At 39.3% G+C, this 20,252-nt stretch overlaps 1 protein-coding gene across 3 annotated transcripts in view; it reads left to right on the forward strand.

The window, feature by feature from the left end:
• Positions 1-20,252, forward strand: part of EXT2 (exostosin glycosyltransferase 2) — a 334,688-nt gene that overhangs the window by 63,001 nt on the left and 251,435 nt on the right. For 2 of the 3 annotated variants that reach the window (XM_050898477.1, XM_050898478.1), the window contains 5 exons: positions 922-1,088; positions 8,219-8,362; positions 8,902-9,030; positions 10,266-10,348; positions 16,642-19,488. In XM_050898477.1, coding sequence (XP_050754434.1) covers positions 922-1,088; positions 8,219-8,362; positions 8,902-9,030; positions 10,266-10,348; positions 16,642-16,780 — 662 coding nt within the window. In that variant the 3' untranslated portion in view covers positions 16,781-19,488. Of the gene's footprint in view, positions 1-921; positions 1,089-8,218; positions 8,363-8,901; positions 9,031-10,265; positions 10,349-16,641; positions 19,489-20,252 lie in introns of those variants that run through there. The other variant, XR_007766582.1, reaches the window with a different exon arrangement.

Raw genomic sequence — 20,252 nt, forward strand, 5'->3', positions numbered from 1 at the left:
ATTTCTTTTAGCTTGGTGCTGCTCTATACTTATGCCTGCAGTTACACTTTTGTAGGAGTAGAATAGGATTTTGAAAATTTTTGAATATATGCAAAAGCCTGCAGAAACTGTTCATGTGACACTTAAGGTGCTACATGTTAAACACAGCAAGAAATGGAAATCTAATCCCATTGTAGAGTGGATTGGATCCAGTTTTATATCTACAGGTTTTTTTGTTGCTAGTTAAAGCATCATTTGACTTGTGAATTTTCATGATTATGTACTCCAGTGCTCTATTCTACTTGCAAGGATGCTGTTGGGCACAAGTGGAATCCTTTTGCATTTATCTAGCTTAAATTATCACTGTGACTTAGGACTTTGAAGATGACAGAAATTACTCATACACAGAATCTACTCCTTAAGTGTCAATAGTGATTAACATTTTAGGTGTATCTAGATTTTTAACTGATATAATAAAATTTATTTTTCTCAGCACTTGATAGAACTAACATTCTTTTCCAAATTCTTTATGACCCTATACTTGCAGTCAGTGATTGTATACTGCTGCTTCAAATTCTTTTACATAGTTGCAGTTGAATAAAATATCTTTTCTTGCTGTGTGTCCTAAACCAATACATAGTATCACTGACTCTTGTTACGTGATTATTGCAGACTGCTGTTTTGGGCAAGCTGTCCCCCATATAGCTGTCTGTGAAGCTCTCTGTAGAGACCAAGAGAGGAAGATGTAGCTGAACTTCTGTCTCTTGGCTTCATATGCTTACATGTTTGCCTAACTGAAAGTCAGGTGTAAATTGGCCATTAAGAAGCTTTTGTTTAAGATGTGAAGAAAAAAAGAGTAAAAAGAAGCTAAGACAGATGTGCAGACTTGTTCAGAAGTAAAGTGTAATGTTGAATTCCATTTCTTTTAATTTTTCACTTTAGATTCCCTCTGGCCAAAGATTCGTGTTCCCCTGAAAGTTGTTAGGACTGCAGAAAACAAACTTAGTAACCGCTTCTTCCCCTATGATGAGATTGAAACAGAAGCAGTGTTGGCTATTGATGATGATATCATTATGCTAACCTCAGATGAACTCCAGTTTGGCTATGAGGTAAGAGAGTTGTTTTTTTCCTGTCTCTTAGGCTGTCCACTTCAACATTGCATGTGTATATAAAGTGGAGGAATCACTGCACGGTCTGCTGATTCAGATTGTTGCATCTGTCTTTACCGTAACAGTTCAATGTTAACTGAAATATTTTTACAGATAGTCATTACTTTATGGAAAAAACTGCCAGCTAACAGAAAATTTTTGGTAACTGGCACAGTAATGCCAAGAGACTCCAGAAAATGTTCTGTAATTGGTGTAATGGAAGCAGTCTGGAGACTGAATTGCATTCTTCTTAACAGTTTCAAACAGTTTTCAGACAAATCAGAAGTGCTATCCAAGTTAATGTGTCTTGATGGACAAGATAAGTTTCAGAGATTAAGCGTTGGGAACAGAGGAGGCCTCCTGAGGACATGCCGAAGTAAGGTAGAGTGCAATGAAAAGAGGAACTGAAGAATGTCAAGGAGGGGCCGCATGTGTCATATGCTTGAAATGGCAAAGCTTCAACAGCTGCTGTTATAATGAAAGTATCAACAAAAGGAAAGTTTGTCCAAGTCAGTTACCCATGGCAGTACAAAGAAGTGACAGTCTTCATAGGCATTTGAGTTTGTTTGTTAAAAAGTGCACTTACTTAAAGCAACACTGTTGTCTTCCTTCCAAAACTTTGGTTTGAATGAGTTAATGTTTGTCTTCCATTTGTATTTGAGTATATGACAGTCCATAATCTGACATGACTGTTACATGTGTGTATTTAAGACAAACATGCTATGCCTGTAAATAAATCAGAAACATTAGAAAATGTAATATCATATTTTAAGAAAGGTTTGAATCATTTAGTCACACCTGTACCTGCAATATCAAGAGTAAAACAACACTAGGCTTCATACATGAGAGTTAGAACACGAAACTATTACCTAAATTGAGTGAAATAATGAAAACCACTTTTCTAAAGGGTAGAAAGCAAACCAAATGTGATAGTTGTCTCATTTTTAACAATCTTAAGTGTAGTTGTTAGCACAAGAAGATATTTTTTAAGAGATGTTGGAAGTATTTCTTTAATGTGAATACATATGTGGTAAAATACGGCTCTTTCTTCCTCTCAAGTGAAAGAGACTGTTAGCAAGTAATGAGCTTTTGGACTCAAGAAATGACTTGTGGTAATGTAGGTATGCTGATGTAATAACAAAGATGTTAAGTAGTGGAGACAGAGGTTTAATCTATCATGTGTGTCTCCAGAAAGGAAATATCTTCCCTTGCCAGGTTAAGAGTAAGGGGTTAGTACATGAAGTGTGAAAGATGGAATGATGAGAAGACAACTGAAGGGGGGGGGGGGGGCTTGACCACATATGCCTTCTCTATACTCCGTTGTCTACACTGAAGGTTTTAAGCACTGCACTGCAACAGCAGAGCCATCGAATGTTGGCAGTTCTGCAAGCTGACTTACTTTTGTCTGTGTTGGTACTTATAACTACTAGTTTTGAAGGTGAACTGATGGGATGAAAGATAGCAAATCCATAACATGCATGCTGTGTAAATCCTGGCTCCATTTGCAGTTTGATTTTCATTTTCATTGAGCTGCCTCAAAGTAAATAAAAATAAGTTTTATAAAAACCGAAGTGACTGTGTAAGTAGTTCCAAATGAATCTCTGCTACTGGTAAAGCAGGCTTGGAGGGCTTCAAAGCAGAGATTCAGACTGCAGCTGAGTTTCAGCTGTGTCAGCCAGAAGTCGTGAGAAGTAGAACTGTGGTGCTCATGTGTCTAAAGCGTTAATTTAAACATCCTCAATGGAGAATATCTGTAACTTCACATATATTGAGTCTGGTCACTTAGGCAGGAAAGGATTATCCTCATGAAAAAAAAAATGAGGCAAAGAAAAGTTGACATGAATTCCCCTGTAGTCAGTGTGATTAGGTGGCAGTTGGGCCTTAGAACTCTTCATCCCCAGGTCTAGCTGTTGGACTGTGCTGGCTAATTTATTGGCCTTCTGCGGACCATATGCATTGGCTGCAGGGACTATCTGAGTAACAGTCCTTATATTCAGTGTGTGAATGTAACTGTTTGGATATGAGATTGTTTAGTCTGGCAGAGTAAAAACTATTGCTTTTGCAGTTTTTTGCAGTTTATTATAAATCATATTCCTTTTTGATTCTGGGAATTCAGCTTACTACACAGCCACATCGATGGAAAATTAAAATGCCTTATTGAGCAGATAGTTGGGACAAACCTGTGGGTAGTTTGAATCCTTATATTTTGAGATAGCTTCCCCCCCCCTCCCCCCCCCCCCCCCGCCAAAAAATAAATTAATAGAAATGTCTTTGAATATAGAAGCACAGCGGATTATTTTATAAATACACAATTTTCTTCATATAGAGGGTGGGTGGTGTAGTTCCTACTCTCTGGCACAGAAATCAGGGGTTGAAGATTGATCTTTCCTGTCCCTGAGTGTCTGTGACTTGCTTGACAGGCCTGAGCTGGCTCCCAGATGTTTAAATTGTCCTCAGCCTGTGATAATTTATTTATCTGTTTATGTGTGTTACCAGAAAAGTATCTCTCAAGCTCTTGACTCATTTGCAGGGGAATCCAGAGGGAACAGTAGCAGCATATAAAGTTACTAGAAAGTTTTCTTTTAAAAGTATGTCTGCTTCTGCTTTGGTCATAAGAAGGGCTGGAAACGTGACATTCAGTAATTTTCTCCTCCTGACATCCTTGAGACTTTACATTTAAACATGTGGCAAAACCCCCTCTGTCACAGACTTGTCTGAATGTATAGAGCAAGCCTAAAAAAAACAGAAAACTTTGATCTCTCTACACTTTCAGCCATAAAAAATTATAGTAACACTCAGAGTGTCAGATATTTTTTACTTGTTAAAAGTGAACTATTATGGTACAGTGATTTATGATATTGCGTAAATCTATTGGAGCAAGCAGAAAAATAGTCCCTGTGTGCTGCTGTATTAAGGTAGCAGAAGAATACTCATGACATTCTGACTTTGAAAAAAGTATTTCTGTTAAGTTACGTGATGAAATCACAGGCATGACTTGGGGTACTGGAAAAAAAACTGTTAGGGCTAGACAACTTTTTCCCCACTTACCGATCTTTGTTGTTCACAGAGGGAGTATGAGAGAGACCCAAGAAAAGGACCAAGTATTTAGATTATCATAATCTTAAAAAATTAAAGCAGAACCATTGGCTGCTCCTGAAGTGTTTGGTGTTTGAATGTGAGACTGAAAGCATGCATTGTAATGTTCCTACCTCTGTGTCTCAGCTGACCTTGGGGCAGACGGCTTAGCATTTCACCCTGAAAAGTGGGGATAACAGTTTCCAAGTATGAAGTTCATGAAGATTTCTTATTACCTACTTATGCAGCACTTTGTCCTTACAAAGGCAAAGTATTTTTATTACAGCAATAATAGAAATAATCTAAATTGGTGTTATTGCTCTGAGTCCGTGTTTTTTGTTCATAGAAAATAGTTTGGTGCATTGCTAAGTTTGTGTTTTTTCTGTTGGAAGCTTTTTGACTTCTGCTAGTAGATGATCTTGTTCTGTCTCAGAGCTGTTTTTTAGTGCTTCATGTCTCTGGCATTCTTTAAAAAAAATCAACTCTCTGATGAATTGCATATTTCACTAGGCTAAAATCATCCTAAAGTTTGAATGCCTTCTTTAGAAGAATTCTTCCATACCCATTTTGACTGTTAAAAGTATATTTTTCAGCATTCCTTTGTAGGAGGAATAATATAACTCTGCTGACCAAAAGACTTATCCATGAGTAATTGCTGGCCACTTTCAAAGCTCTTTTTCAAATTGAAGTTATTTTACAAACTGCGTGCATGTGAAGCATCGCTTATCTTTTAATGGGCTTTGTGTTTACATTTTGCTTTGTTTTTTAGTAACAGCACAAACCATCCCTTTGAGGTCCGGGGGAGAATTAAGAGTGGATGGGGCTCTGAGAGGAGACAAGGAATACTGACTGGTTGGGTTTTCTTTCATTCGCAGAGGATAGTCAATGTTTCATTCTTACAATATTGCCGTGGTAGCTTTGGAAACGCTGATTATTTTTCTGTTAAATTTAAAAATTTTATAGTTGTAATTAGCCAGTTCCTGAAGTTGCATGTGACTTAATATAGTCTAATAAATTTAATGCATAAATGTTGGAGTATATTCTGGAAAAGGAAGTGCTTCTCTGTCCTGGCTACATGGAAAATGAGTTGTGGCAGCTGTTCTGATGGCACAGCGAAACAGCACAGAATAGAGGCTAGGAGGCAGAAAGAACTGTGGAGAGGTGAGACTGGAGGGTGTTTTAGCTAGGCTGTTTATGTCACTTGGGGAACTCGACTTGGAAACAAAATTACTATCATTTTCTCTTGGTGCCTCTTACAAGATTTTTAGTAAAACTACCAAGTCAGAACTTCTATTTGACTTTTCATCTGGGAGATGCTTCATCCAAAAATATTTATCTTCAGGGTTGTCTAGCAGAGTCATTGCAATAGTGTTGTCCGCAAAGAAGCATGCCTCCTCTTCACTTGGCAATATGTTTTTCCTTGGATGTATCCCTTACCAGTATTAAATCAGGCTATCCTTCTTTAGTCTGAGAAAGCTAATAAGATCACTGGCTAAAATGGAATGTATTCCTAACAGACTAATAAACTATAAGCAAGCATCAAACAAGAAAATGGATGGTGATACAAAATAGAGAGTAGTGTAAGAATCATTACCACTGTTTTTATTCTGAAAGCTTCCTTATAAGCAGTAGCTGTATATATTAATTTTGGCACAAAACATATATATGGATTTGGGCAATGCAGCTATTAGGAGCCTTTCCAGGAATTACCATTGAATGAACTAGTGATGAACATTATGAAAAAGCCAAGCTTTTGCACTGACTTTGATAGCATTAGTTTTAAAAGGAATCTTTGTTTAAAGCAACCAAGTTATTTTTTAGATACTTCGAACTGACAATTTTCAGAGGCCAGAATCGGGGGACGCTTGAGCTTTACAGTGATACAAAGAAATATGTATGAGTAACGTGCGTTATAGTTGGCTTTTATGTCATTTGGACTGTTGAAGATGACACCGAGGGCAAAAACTAGAAGGGGTATGAATCTACAGTTCTGTGTTGTGAAGGCACTGAAGTCCCTTTGGAAGCAGTAGCTGAGTTTAATCTTTCTTTCAGCTGCCTTTAATACGCATGCCATTCCCTCTACAAGAATTCTTAGCCCAGTACAGTGCAGATCTGTAGTCTTCTGTCAAATCCTTTGTTGAGCCTCAGTAGCTTATGTGGTGGTGCCTTCCAACAGCTGGGAGATGGGCATTTTAATAGGTTTAAAAAAATATTAAAATTAAATCATTAATTTTTTGAGTCCTGGAGAGCGAGGAATAAAATTTTGGAAGAGAGAGTGGCCATACTTTTGGTTTTGTGTTCGTTATTAATGTTTTTGACATCATGTCAAAATGGGTATCTCAAGCCCTCACTGGCTTGCCTGACAAAAATCTGTATTTTTTTTTAATTAGCTGGTGGCACCAACTTGTAACAACATCTTATGAATTCTCTTCTTTGAGTTCCAAATCATCTCTGCTTTCAAGAGCCCTCTATGTTAGAGCGTTGTCCTGTCTAAATACTATCCCAGTACTTGTGCCCTAGAACTGTCTAGAAAGATTGATTTCTGGATAAAGTACAAGTTGGAGAGTCAGAAGATCTGGTTCCCATTCTTGTTTCCTGTATGATTTTTGGCAGGTTTCCTCATCTGTACGTTTGAAATAATAACTGCTCTCATCATGGGATTCTGAAGCTATATTAACTGACAGCAATAAAATGTGTTGAGATGTATAGATGAAAAGGTATATAGTAATGCAAAATCACAGAAATGTAGATTCAGAAGCAGTAACTTAAAGCTGATTGTTTTAGCATATTTACTTTGACAAAATACTTGCATAGAGTCCTTACAGTCCAGGCCTCCCAACTGAAACATACTGGCACATAAAAAGTGCCCAAAGTGAACTGCTGACGAGGTGAGGTTTGCAGGATGGTGGAATTCCAGATAACGCTTTCTTTACTGCAAATTCAACGGTAGTGTTCCCTTGCCTTTTGTACAGAGGAAAGAGGTTTGCTAGTGAAGTGATCATTGGGGATTTATGAGATATTTTGTTGTTGCTGTTGATCTTGCATACACAATGAAATTTGGGTATGTATATATGTATACACTACCAACCTGAAACAGAAACTCTTGTGACCTAACACTGTGTGTCAAGACTCGTATTCTTCCAACAAACCTAGCAGTTATTTGGATTAAAGGACAAATTTTGAGTAATTTGTCTGCAAATAATGCAGATAAATACTAACTTCATTATTGATCAGCAAAAAGACAAACTGTGTATTTAGCAAGCAAATAGCATTCGGACTCTTCTAAATAATTATAATCCTTTCTCCTTTTTTTCCTAATGCAAAAATTGTCCATTATTTAATGTGGCCAGCAGCGTGGAGAACTGGGGTTGTGTTAATGATGCCCTTCTCCTTGTTCTTGTCTACTGTGTTTGATCCTGTAGTCAGCTACAAAATAATGTATGGAGTGACAAGGATGGTATCTTGATTGTATCCAGCTGTCTGGAACAAGTCAAGGGCAAAGAGGCCTTCCATGTAGCAGTTAGATCCATCCAAGCACCCACTAAAGAATACCAGAAATATTAAAATATAAGCCTGTTTTAAGCCTGTTCCTATCAAAGGAAGCAGGTTGGTTAGATCCAAAGCCAGCTGTGAAAATAGTTAGGTTGTAGCCATATCTGCTGAAGTTAACATCAAAAGTTCCATTTTAATCATGCTTGGTTTTAGTTAGTGTTAAAATCTTTTTGAATAGTCGGTTGTATTTCTCTACAGCAAGGAATTGGTTAGTATTGCTTTAGTGGCCTTTTGCTCTGGGGTATGGCTTCCCTGAGTTGTAGCGTCCTTCCAAAGCAAGCTTGGGCTTTTTCGTCCTTCTTCCAGGCAGCTTCCTATTCCAAGAATTGGGACTTAGAAGAATTGAAGTGATCTTTGCACCACTGTAACTCTGCCCTCCCAAAGCAGATGTGTTGCATCAGCACATTTGCATTTGCTTGCTGTGCAGGCCGGGTTGGCAGTGTGTCATGTCTTTTTCTCTTCAGGTTTGGCGTGAGTTCCCTGACAGGTTGGTTGGATATCCAGGCCGCCTGCATCTTTGGGACCATGAGATGAACAAATGGAAATATGAATCAGAATGGACCAATGAAGTCTCAATGGTGCTCACTGGGGCAGCATTTTATCACAAGGTAATATACAGCTTGCAGTATACTAATGTACAACATGAACCTTTTTTAAAGAGCTGTATGTGTTTGTCATTGTTCTGTGAGTGTTTTGTGGTGCCATGATTATGTTTTCTACAAAAATCAAAGAACCAATTGCAAACTTTCCCTAAGCCTCTTTCAGTTGCTGTGAAAACAACTGATTTGTCTCTGCCTGTAAAATAAAACCGTTACCTTCATGAACTTACAGAACTCTTGCCAGTTTGCATGACCTGTAACTACATAGCAAATTTTGCAGTGAATGTAGCTTTGTAGCTAACAGTTTAAGAAAAGAAAACCAATTATAAAGAAACTTGTGTGCTGGTCAGGAAAGGAGTAATTATGCAATTAAGCACCCAAAAATTATTTTCTATATGCTAAAGTAGTCCTTGACTGAAGTCAGTATCACAGTTTGCCCATAATCCATCCTTAGCTGCCTGCTGTTCAGTGACTGAAATATTGAGAGTCTTAGAGTTACTGCATCTGTATTTAAAATTATCTTCTCTCTCTCCCCCTCTATCCTGCAGTATTTCAACTATCTTTACACCTACAAAATGCCTGGAGACATCAAGAATTGGGTGGATGCTCATATGAATTGTGAAGATATTGCCATGAATTTTCTAGTGGCAAATGTCACTGGCAAATCAGTCATTAAGGTAGGACTTTTCTGCAGTTTAGCTTTACAGAGTTGAAAAACACGATGTACATACTCATATAAATTTATTTAGTAGGCTTCAATATATTACTTAATCTTTCTTTTTCTCTCATTTACCCCTGGTATGGTGTCTTGTTCTCCTTCCATGGTAGAAAAGCCCTTTTAGTAAAACTTTTATGCTATCTGGGAACAGAGAATTGTTTTTTTACCAGTTGTTTCTGGTGGTTATTTTAGCCATCTAGATGAGGTATGAAAAAGGTAATTTAAATGATAGCTATATATATGTGTGTGTATATATACACACCCACATACATATATTTTAACTATTTGAGATTGCAAGAGGAAAGAAATTGCCAACTGTCCACAGCTCACTCTGTCATGGCCTGGCAACAGCTGATTTATAGGAATGTTAATTGCAGGAATGTTAATTGCAAGATCAGCTTTAAATGAACTTTTTATCTCTGAATTAATTTCCTGACATGTTTCGACACGTTTTCAGGTCTGGACATTCACTCTGTACATTCATTTCAAAGTGTGTCAACTTGGAATGAGATTTAGAGGCCACCAGGCGTTACTTCAATTAGCAGGGTCCATTTTCCTATCTGTCCATCATCATTTACTAGGACTGGTGGCTGCATTTCCTAGAAAAGTCTTTAGAAGATAAAGTGTGTGTTTTTGCTGAAAAAGTTTTTGAGCTGTATGAGGGCACAGCAGAGTAATTTGGCACCTCTGTGCGATTCGGAGAGTCTTGCAGAGTTTGCCAGTCAGCTATTAACTGGAGTGAGCAAAAGAACGTCTGTTGGATTAACGTTACGGTGAAGTATGGGAAGCTATATTTCATCACTGTTATGGCTGCAAGAACAAATGGTGTTTATACAGGGACCTTGGCAGTGAGAAAACAGTCATTAAACAGGAATTAAGGAGCTTGTCATCGCCACTTCTTTTCAGTTACAGAAGGAAAAACCCCTCCAAGCCGTTTTTATTGGGCCCCTGTGAATTTTGCAGTCAGCCGGGCCAGATGGAGCTGAATGGCGGAATGGAGTGGCTGGTGGTTTTTTCTTGGTGGTGTTGGGTTTTTTTGGTTTGTTTGGTTTTTTTTTTTTTTTTACCCCCCCCTTTTTGAGACAGCTCAGCTTACAGTGCAGACATGTTCAGAGGTATTGCACTGCTCTCTGTGCAAGGAGATTAATGTCCCTTCTGTTGATATTTGATGATATCTGGCATGCCTTTCTGCAGGTGACCCCGCGAAAGAAGTTCAAATGTCCAGAATGCACAGCAATTGATGGGTTATCACTGGACCAGACACACATGGTGGAAAGGTGAGTGACCACCCTTTATTCCTCTGATTGCCTTATTCTGATCCCTAGAATCTTATCCTGTGTCTCATTAAATTAGGATCAAAAATACTCACTGATTGTATTTCTGTAAATTACTAATTTTGAAAGAATGTTGCATGGATTTGATCAGCATGTCGTTCCTACAATGGATGATGTGACACTGAAAAGTGGACTACAAGAACAGACTGTAGAAGGGCACAATTTTTAGCAGCTTTGCTGTAAAGCTTATAGGACATATATGAAATTCAGATTGTTGGCAGTACTTTCAGTAATACCACATTTCTGTTTTACCGTGGAACATCAACTGTAATGAGTATGAGATTTTTTTTTTTAAACCAGACAGTTGCTAGCTTACCGAAGAGTAACAAGGATATAAATTATTAATAATTTTATTTGAATTGATGTTTGTACCTTGTCTTTCCTCCAAAGATTGTGAAGCACATTGGTTCCACTAATGAAGGGCATTTGCCTGTACAATTGCATGTCACATTTTTTAACAATGGCAGTATTACTATATTTTTGTAAGAATTTAATTTTGAAATGAAGTATGTAAGGCAGTGAATGTTTAGAGTGAAATACTGAAAGTTGGTAAGTAGAAGAGTTGCATTCCCTGCATTACAGTAAAATGGCTTCCCAACCTTGACCAAGATACTAAACTTCCCTCTGCCTTGGCTTCTGAATGTGTAAAATAAGGGAAAGTTTCTTCACTTTTACAAAGCTGTTCAACACCCATGTTTGAAAAGGGTTATCTGACAATAAATGTATGTACTAGTTATTAGGTGGAATTAACCTGAGATCTAGGACTGACAAAGGCATTTCACCTTAGGCTTCTTGGGCTGTTGCACCTCTCCTGCAAACTTTGGGAAAAATAATTTGCAGCCATAGAATTGATGGGATAGGTAAGCAGGGGTAGCCATAGTTCTGGAAGAGACCACCAGAAGAGGTGAAAAAATATAAAAAATCTGACCTGCATTTAAAATAGGTCATTTCAGATTTGCACTGAGACACACAACGTGGTTACCTTACCAGTTACCATCTTAACAGTGAGCTTTTTTCTGTCTATCTCTGCAGTACTCGGCAAATTTAAAGTGTTGTATCCATTTACTGGCCTTTAGCAATGTAAATTATATTTAGGTATTGTAATATATGCAGTAAACTAATGCAAAACTGGTTAGTAGGTTGGGGGCTTATTTACAAGACGAGTGCATACATATGTGTGTCTGATGTGTAAATACGCATTACACAACACACACAAACACATACATAGTTGGGCTGATTGATTATTAACCAAGCATCGTGCCAGGTATTGAAGAGCATAACCACCAAGGTTAGTGACAAAGTATTTAGACTGGATGTATAATAAGCCTGGATTAAAAAAAGAAGTATGCAAGTCAGAAGTAAAATGTGCCCCACTGAGATGGTAAAAATTACTCTGCAGAAAACTTCCTAAGGAAGGGGCTGGAAGCTTTGTAGATCTTAAATGTTAGCTGAGGGGGAAGCACTGGAGGTTGTCCTGTGTCTAGCAGTTCTGCGCTGGCTTACAGGGTGGACTACCTGAAGCCAGTTGAGCTTTCCTATGATCATACTAGTAGCATTACAACAGCATATAGGAATTTTGGTCATGAACTAGGTTCTCATTAAGGTAAACGCTATAAAAACAAGATGAAAAAGTGCTTTTTGCTCCAAAGTGCATTATGATGTAGGGAAAGGTCATGTTTCCATGTCTATAGCAATTCTTGTATCCTCAGAGTAAAGTATCATTGACAGTTTATTGAGAACATGTTTAAACTGTTGCTTTGCTTCTCTGTAGTTTCCAACAGTGGAGATAACTAGGTTGTGAGAAATGTTAGATTGACTGCAAATCCACATACTTTTATTTGCCCAGCCAAAGGAGTACATGCTGGGATAGAGTCTGAGTGCAGGAGAAAATCTGGGGGAATATACAGTTTGGGTGTATTCAGGCTTCATTTTGAAGATCATTAATATCATACTGAAACTGCGTGCTACACGTAATACCTTCTTGCCCTGTGCTGTTATTATCTACCTTCAATATAAGGGAGTTATTTGAAAATCTGAAAGTGTTACTTTTTTTGAATCTTCTAAGCTAGCTGTTCATTTGAAGTGGATCATAAATGATAGCAACTCCTAGAGCAAATTTTCGTAACTTAGCAGTGAGTAAGGCTCTTACAGCTCATATATATGTATGTGTACACACACTAGCTATTTTCAGGATCAGGAGAGAAGCTGAATGGAAAAAGTATATGCATCACAGAATCTTTGTCATATTATAAAAGAATAACGTTGTACAGATAATTTTACAGTGTCGGGTACTGAGAACAATACCTGGAGTATCAGGCAAAAAGCCATTATCAGCTTCACTTACAGCCTCCCAAAGTGCCTGAGTGCTTGTTTCTTAGCATTCAGAAATAGCGAGCAGGTAGTCTGAGCTAGTTAATTGCCCGGATATCCAGGGATCAACCTCCTGTTTGTGAAACAAACAGTTTATTAGGGTTGTCATGGGCATGCACAACATTTAGTGTTAGGTTACTGGTTCAGAAGTAGCAGAGAGATGCCCAGCAACTGCCTGATGATTGTTTTGTAAGTGTAAAAGGTTTGAGAAGTCAGTTGTGGGGATCTGTCCAGGAGGGACATGTAACTAACCAGTTCTGTTGGGCCTTTTGACTTTCAGCAGAGACAAAGGAAAGATGGTACAGTTGAACTCTGTCTCTTACTAAGAGATTTTTTTTTTTGACCAATACTGAAGGATATTTACAGCGGATCATGGGAAAGCCAACACTGCTATTCTTCCTGCTGTGTAATTTCTCTGAGGTAAATAAGACTTCAGTCCCCATGGTTATCGAGCTCCATCATTAAAATATATTAACTAAAGAAAGCTTTGAACCAAGAATCCCCTTCTTGTCCTAAGTTAGCCTTTACATCAGGTCACAGAAGAAGCTGTAGGAGGCTCTCATAATCCCTGTATTTACAGGTGCTGTTGAAGTAGCAACAAGTTTTCTGCCTTTAGCATCTTTGCATGTGGCTCTCAAAAATGGAGAACTCTGTAAAATGCAGCCTAGAGGACAACTGCCTGTACAGTAAATACAACAAAGGGCTGAGCAGCTTCTGCAGCAACATTAACAGCAGTGTCTTATTTAGGACATATAAGTATTTGTTAGAGTCAAAATAGGAAGCCATTCCCTTAAGAGGCAAACTGACCAGGTAACAATTGGCCAAAGGCTGCAGGTGCAGAGTTACCCTGCCAAAAAATACTTGGGTTATAAGGGAGAGGAAACTGATTAAGAGAGACCTTAACAGGCACGAAGTACGCCCAGTCTGCCAGGGGCAACAGGGCTCTCAATTTCTGAGTTCACACAATCTTAATTCCTTGTTGAGCACGACTGCGTGTTGTCAGCAGAGCAAGGAAAAAAAATAATAATTCTTGGAAGCAAACATGCCGCTATTAGTACAAATTTGCAAAGCTATCGACACAGCCAAGAAAAACACCTTCCCTCCATATTAAGATGACATGTTACATTCTCTTGGCTACCTAGCTTTGAATGTTTAATGTTCTAGATATCCTTTCTGGTTTATATTGTCCAAAAGTGGCAAAGGCTTTGGAATTCAAGTGATTTAGTTCAGTGCAGGAGATGAAATTTTTGGAAAGAGGTGACTTTCCTTTGGACACGTTTTGTGGCTTGTGTATGACATTTCTTTCATCTAAAAAAGCCTGTTTCTGATCTTTGAATTTGATATTTCCTGAGGACTAACCTTTCAGCCAGAGTGATTAGAACATACTGATTTTTCCATTTTTCGTTTTTTCATTTCTTTAACAATGAAGTGATTTCTTGGTGGTTAAAGATATGGTACTGGTATACTTGAATTGTCTTGCCACCAGAATAAGTTTGGCTGTAGAAGGATTACATCTTGATATTTTCTCATAAGACCTCTTCTTTGATTTGGGAGTATAACCTCTGGAGGGAAGAGGTCAATTTTGTCTCCACTATCCATTCAGTTTTGTCTTTTGCTCTGAGGGTGCCGCTTAGTTCTGGTTGTGACAATGGCTGATCTGATGTGGACACCTGCCTACCAGGCAGCAGGCTGAGATAACTAATTCATTTCACACTGGCCACCAAGCAGCTGTTACATTACAATGTCTTTCAGTCATTACTGGCAGAGGCAGGATTTGAACCAGTAGACTAGAAGTATTCTTGTATTCCAGAAACCAGTGAGGGCCAGCAGCTGTGCAAACTTCTCACATGCACATCTCCCAGTGCATCTACCTCCTCGCCTGTGAAGTTTGTGGTTTTTCTGCCATGAGACTTCTCCAATACACACAACTTGGTTTGCAGTTAGCCATGTTTCTCAGAAGTAACAGATGATTTGGAAGTCTGACCTCATCTGAAAATCAGATATGTTAAAGGTATCTCATGTTGGGCAGCTCGTGAAGGCAACAGAAACTGCTTAGTGTTCCTGGAGAAAACACTCAGTTCCTACTCTCCATGTTACTGTAACCTTTCTGGGCCCAGGGCCCAAAGCTCACCCTCCCAATGGTTCACCTTGTTATTGCAGACATTGAACAGCTCCTGGGGTCTCTTCGCTTCAGTCCTGACTGATGGCTCCTTTGCTGTTTCAGATCTGTGCTACCCTGGAGCAAATAGTGCTTGTACCAGGTCTAGGGGTTGCTTCGCAGTGCACATGGTTTCCTCTTACACTCTGAATTCCTTTTAATTTGTTTCCTAGTCCAAAGATTTGAATCTGGAGGTAGGAGGAAGTATGAGGGGATGAGAAGGTAGCAGAAAGTGAAATATCTGCATTTACCTGTACAAATATTTTATTCAAGTATCATCCCATATGAAGTACTTTCCTGACACTTTTCTCAGGCCAGAAAATGGCCTGGAATATGACCATTATAACTTGAAACAGCTATGTAGAGATGTGGCACTTTAACAACCTGGGCTTTGTGTTTTCCAGTCATTTAGTCTAGTTAAGGAGGGAGCCATGGGATGGCTCAGAGGCTGAGGAATTAATTTTGAAAACCAGTCTTGCTGTCCCATCTACTTCAAAAGAGTGTTTGGGGCAGTGTTGAGCAGTCCCCATCACAAAACTGTCACACTTAGTTGGTGTGATTGACCGGGTCTGTTGAGGAAAATTATCCTGGAGCCGTAGTGACCCCCTAACCCTTCGAAGGGGTCGGGAGAGGGTGCAGTGGTTGGAGAGCGAGAGACCTGCTCTGGGACCGCCTGCAGCACGTCAGCCTCTCTAGCTGAGTCAAAGTACTCATTTCTTTCTTGTTTTCCCTTTTGAACAGCAAAAGAAACGTGACCTGTTTTCTTGTAGCTGTCTCTGTTATGTGTTGGGGACTGTTGTCACGATTCTTGGTGTCTAAAGTTCTTAAAAGCTGTTTTATAAAGTACGCAGCTAATGTTAGCTGAGCACTGGCTGAGGTGAGATGAGCCAGGTTTTCCCTGCCTTGCTTCAACAGGTACTGTGCCTTTCCGTGAAAGCGTTAAAGGAGCGATGTAAGGTTAAACATCTGTGTGCTTGTTTTTTGAAGCACATGGCTGTTCCCTTCCACAGCATTACTGACACCTGAGATTATTAAAACTGAAAGAGTCATCAATGGTCCAATCTTTTTTGTGCTAATGTGATGCCTTACTGCTCAATATCTCTTTATTTAGACAAGGAAAATAAACTAGTTGGTTTCATTTTATAGTTTTAATTCAGCTTCACTTTTAAGTTACAGTGCAATCAGCGCTGCCTATACACTGAGGCATGTTTATTTTTGTGGGAAAAGATAGAGCTTCTGAAGAAGCCTGAAAAAACCCAGACTTTTTTTTTTTTTTTTTTTTTTTAGAACTCCATTTTCACAAAGGCTTGGTTTTTGCAAAACCTTTGTTATGAGCCAAATTGACCCAACAGTGGCCCTTTAAGAGACATGTTGGCAGTTAATCTGTTCTGGTTTACAGCATGTACATTGCTTTAAGAATGACTGGAATTCTAGGGGGAGGGAGAAGGGAAGCTTTGACCTCCATGTGCACATGTGCTGCTGCCAGCATCCCCTTGCTCGTCTCTGTGATTAAATGGATAAATCAAAGAACACCAGCTTATTTTCAGTTCTCTCTGCAGTGAGGCTCTCCTTTTATTTAATAATAGCCAGCATGGCTGAAATACTTCCAAGCGCAAGAGGGAAGGTTTCTACCAGTTATGTTGGTGTGGGAGCTGGTAGCCAGCCCAGTTGTTGGGGTCCTTAATTACACTGCTTTCCCTTTCACCAGATCTGAATGCATCAATAAGTTTGCCTCTGTCTTTGGGACCATGCCTCTAAAAGTGGTGGAGCACCGTGCTGACCCTGTCCTGTACAAAGATGACTTTCCTGAGAAACTGAAGAGCTTTCCTAATATCGGCAGCTTGTAAAGGCAGCTGTGAGACAAACCTGAGTGATGAAAACAACAGCTGAAAAGGTGCTATGAAGAATATAAGGCCCTGAAGAAAAAAATCACTAGAGAGTGGATTACATCTGAGGGAGATGGGAATTAATGTTGTATTCTGGTATGTTGTCTTCCCTTTACATTGCACAAAGATGTAATGGAAAGCTGAACAACTGCTGCTCTGTTGCTCACAAGGCCTTGAATCTATTCAAGGGTCCTCCCACAAATGTCAAACACACGCTTTTCTCCAAAGGAGGCTATGCACCTGGAAGAAAAAAAAAACAGAATCTCGCTCTCTGTGGTCTGCCTGGCATGACTGACCTCTTCTATCGAATGTGCTGCAGCTCTGTGGTTTGTAAGCATCCATCCATTCAAAGCAACTGTCTGCAATGTATAGCTGCTCTCTTTTGGGAGGAGCTTATTGCCTGGGTGGTTGGTGGGCCTCTGTCTTTTGAGCTTAATTGTTGGCTTAAGTAACTGTGTTTAAAAAAAAAAAAGTTTTCTTCTGCATAGTGAGACAAATGTTTATTTTTTTACAACATCAGCAACAAAAATCTGTGCGTTGTCACATGGTTCAAAGGGCAAAGCACTTTTTGTTACTTAAATTATTTTGATGCAAATTGAGACACACAGCAGCTGGGAGGACTATCTCCTTCAAAGCAGAGACCTGCAGGACAGAACTCCAATTGCTGCGCCGCTTCTTCCTGCGTAAATCTCAGGTTTTCTGCTGCATCCATGCAAGAGACTGTGACTCTATGTCAAAACTAGTTGTATTATACAGAAGATGATGTATCTTTCAGTCTTACTATATTTTTTATTTTCATTATCAAAACAGCGGTGAGGTTACAGTTTTACATTGTAGCCATACGTAGGAACAGCTACAAAGTAAGTTTTTCACATCTGAATCCTCTTCAGCAAGCAGTGTGTTGTAGTACTGATTTGTAAAACACTTAAATTTACAGAAATTCCCAGTTACAACTTCAATGTGCAGGGATATGTGTATGTACAAGACACTTAACACAGGCTTACAAACTCCTGTAAATTACCATTGTTGGAAAAACTGTTGGGTCTTTGCTTGTAATTTAAGGAACCCGTTGCCACAGGCTGCCACTGAAACATACAGCTTAGGAAGGTTTTTGGAGAAGCTTTACATTTCTTATGAGCATTGGAATTGTTTCTCAGAACTGAAATTCACCTGAATTAGAAAACTAAATGCAACAAAATTAGAAATAAAATTGCCTGGACTGTTACTGTTGCTTACATCGATATTAAAGATGATCCCAAGTTGGGCTGAGAAAGGAATCTCTTTTCCAGCTCCACTGATAAAATGTTTGTTACCAGATAAGGGTGATTTCACTGTCTTTTGAACCCTCCATTGCTGCCAGTTACAGAGACATCCTACTCGATGGGCTGTTTTTCTGTTACACTGCAAGCAACCTTATTCCTCAGATTTTGCCAAACCCCAAACAATAGGACAAGTGTTAGGCATCACGGTTCACCCCCTCTCCTAAGCTGGATACGCAGCAATGACAGAAACCAAATGAAAGTCAGGCTAGAAACAGGAAACATCTGCTCCTATTTGTCTCACCCCCACTAAGACTTATCTTATTGCCCAGTGCAGTGGATATGCTGTGAATGAAAATCATATTGGAACAATAGCTCTGAGGGGATGCTTCACTTCATAACTCCCCTGGGATGTGCCTGTAAACTGTATCATCCGATTCTCTGGGAACGTTTAATTACTAGTAAACGTTTTTCGCTGCAGTCTTTGTTTTATTCCGAAGTTGCTGTGGGAGGGGGTATTGAGGAGCTAGGAGGATAGCTGTTGCAGTGACAACAACTGCTGTCTGCACAGTGGGTATCACAAGATAGAGGAAGGTTTGTCGCTCACTATTTCTCCTTTGCAGCCTCTCAGGTTCATTCACATGAACTTTCTTTCTGAATCTTCCTGTTGATTTATGTCCTGGTGCTTGAGCATCAGGATATACCAGCATATTTCCATTGAAAATTTTGCTGTAAAAGAGTAGCTGTGACAGTGCAGTAGTCACTTCAGTTTTGGCTGTTCTTTTGGGGCTGATCTCAGCTTGGCAGGCTTTAGCAGTTTAACTGAGTTACAACATCTTCCTTACACAGAGTTGTGAAGCTGCTGTGATTTCTTGGTTCCTTCTCAGTAAGCCAGTAAAAAGTGCACATTTTGCACAGTCTTAAAAGACACGGAGGATTCAAAATAGTTGGTGGAATATTTTTAGGTGGGAACAGCCTAACCAGCCCTCCTAAACTGATCTATAGTCTCAGGTCAGTAAAAAGGCGACAGGTCCTTGTGCCTGCATCCCAAAGCAGCTGAGTGGATTCCCCTTCCACAAAATGCCCAGTGACCCCTATCAGTCATGTTTTGTCCTTTGGCATTTTACAGTTGCTTTTATAGAGCCATGTCATTTAGATCGTAATTTGTCTCTGTTTTGTGCCATGGAGAAAATTGGGCAATTGACTGTAAAAAAAAAATTTGTGAAACAGCCTACTTCCCCTCTAGGTTTATAATTGTGATGTTCTTGATGCAAAATCTGTAAAGGTAAGATGTACCTGTGTGTCTGATTTGGAATGGGTTTGTTGTCAATGTTTAAGATCATTTTAAACTTTTCATTGTATATATGTTATCAAAAAGGTTAATATTGATATATTAAAAAGTAAATCCAAGGTGTGTTTGTTGTATTTCACTTCTGGAGTGGCACAAGGAAACATGGATGCATTTACAAGGGAGAATTGCAGTGACAGGCTGTTTTGCTACATAAATCTGTGTTAAACTTGAATATCCACAGTGTACTTCAGAAAGATCTGTCGATATTTTGTCTTTCCCATAACTGGAGTTGGATGGTTGTCTTTGAAGTAGAAGTTTGCTCTGCACGAATTCATCCCAGTCACCTTTTTGGGGAGAGTATTTGTTACTCTAATTTTCTGCCAAGATTTGACAGTAGCATTTATCTTGGAGAAATAGGGAACAGATCCTTTCTCTTTCTGTGAAGAGAGACAGCAAATGTTAAAGATTTGTGCTTTTGAGAAAAGAGCTTTAGCTGAGTCATTGAGATTGTGGAATCCAGTGTGGTGGCAGCTCTTTGTTTCCAGAAGCTCTACAGCACGGTCCCTGCGGAACATGCTGCAAAAGGGCAGGGTGTGTGCATGGTGCACCTTGCTACTTACGCATAGCAAGGGGTGTGATGTGCCACAGTGCTTGCCCTGCCAGTCGTGGTGAGTCTTAAGGATACATTTTTAGCATCACCAACTCTCCCTACAATGTGTTGACTCTTTCCTTCCTCACAGCTCCACTGTCTCATTACAGGACGTGCCAATTCAAGCCCTGATGTTCTGAATTACTCTCTCCTGCCATCTCCATCTCCCGCTCTTGAACCTCCTGCCATCCATCGCGCTTCTGCTGGTGCGGTTCAAATATGCTTTACTGCAGC

This window comes from Gymnogyps californianus, chromosome 5 (assembly GCF_018139145.2).
Source record: "Gymnogyps californianus isolate 813 chromosome 5, ASM1813914v2, whole genome shotgun sequence".
Lineage (NCBI taxonomy): Eukaryota > Metazoa > Chordata > Aves > Accipitriformes > Cathartidae > Gymnogyps > Gymnogyps californianus.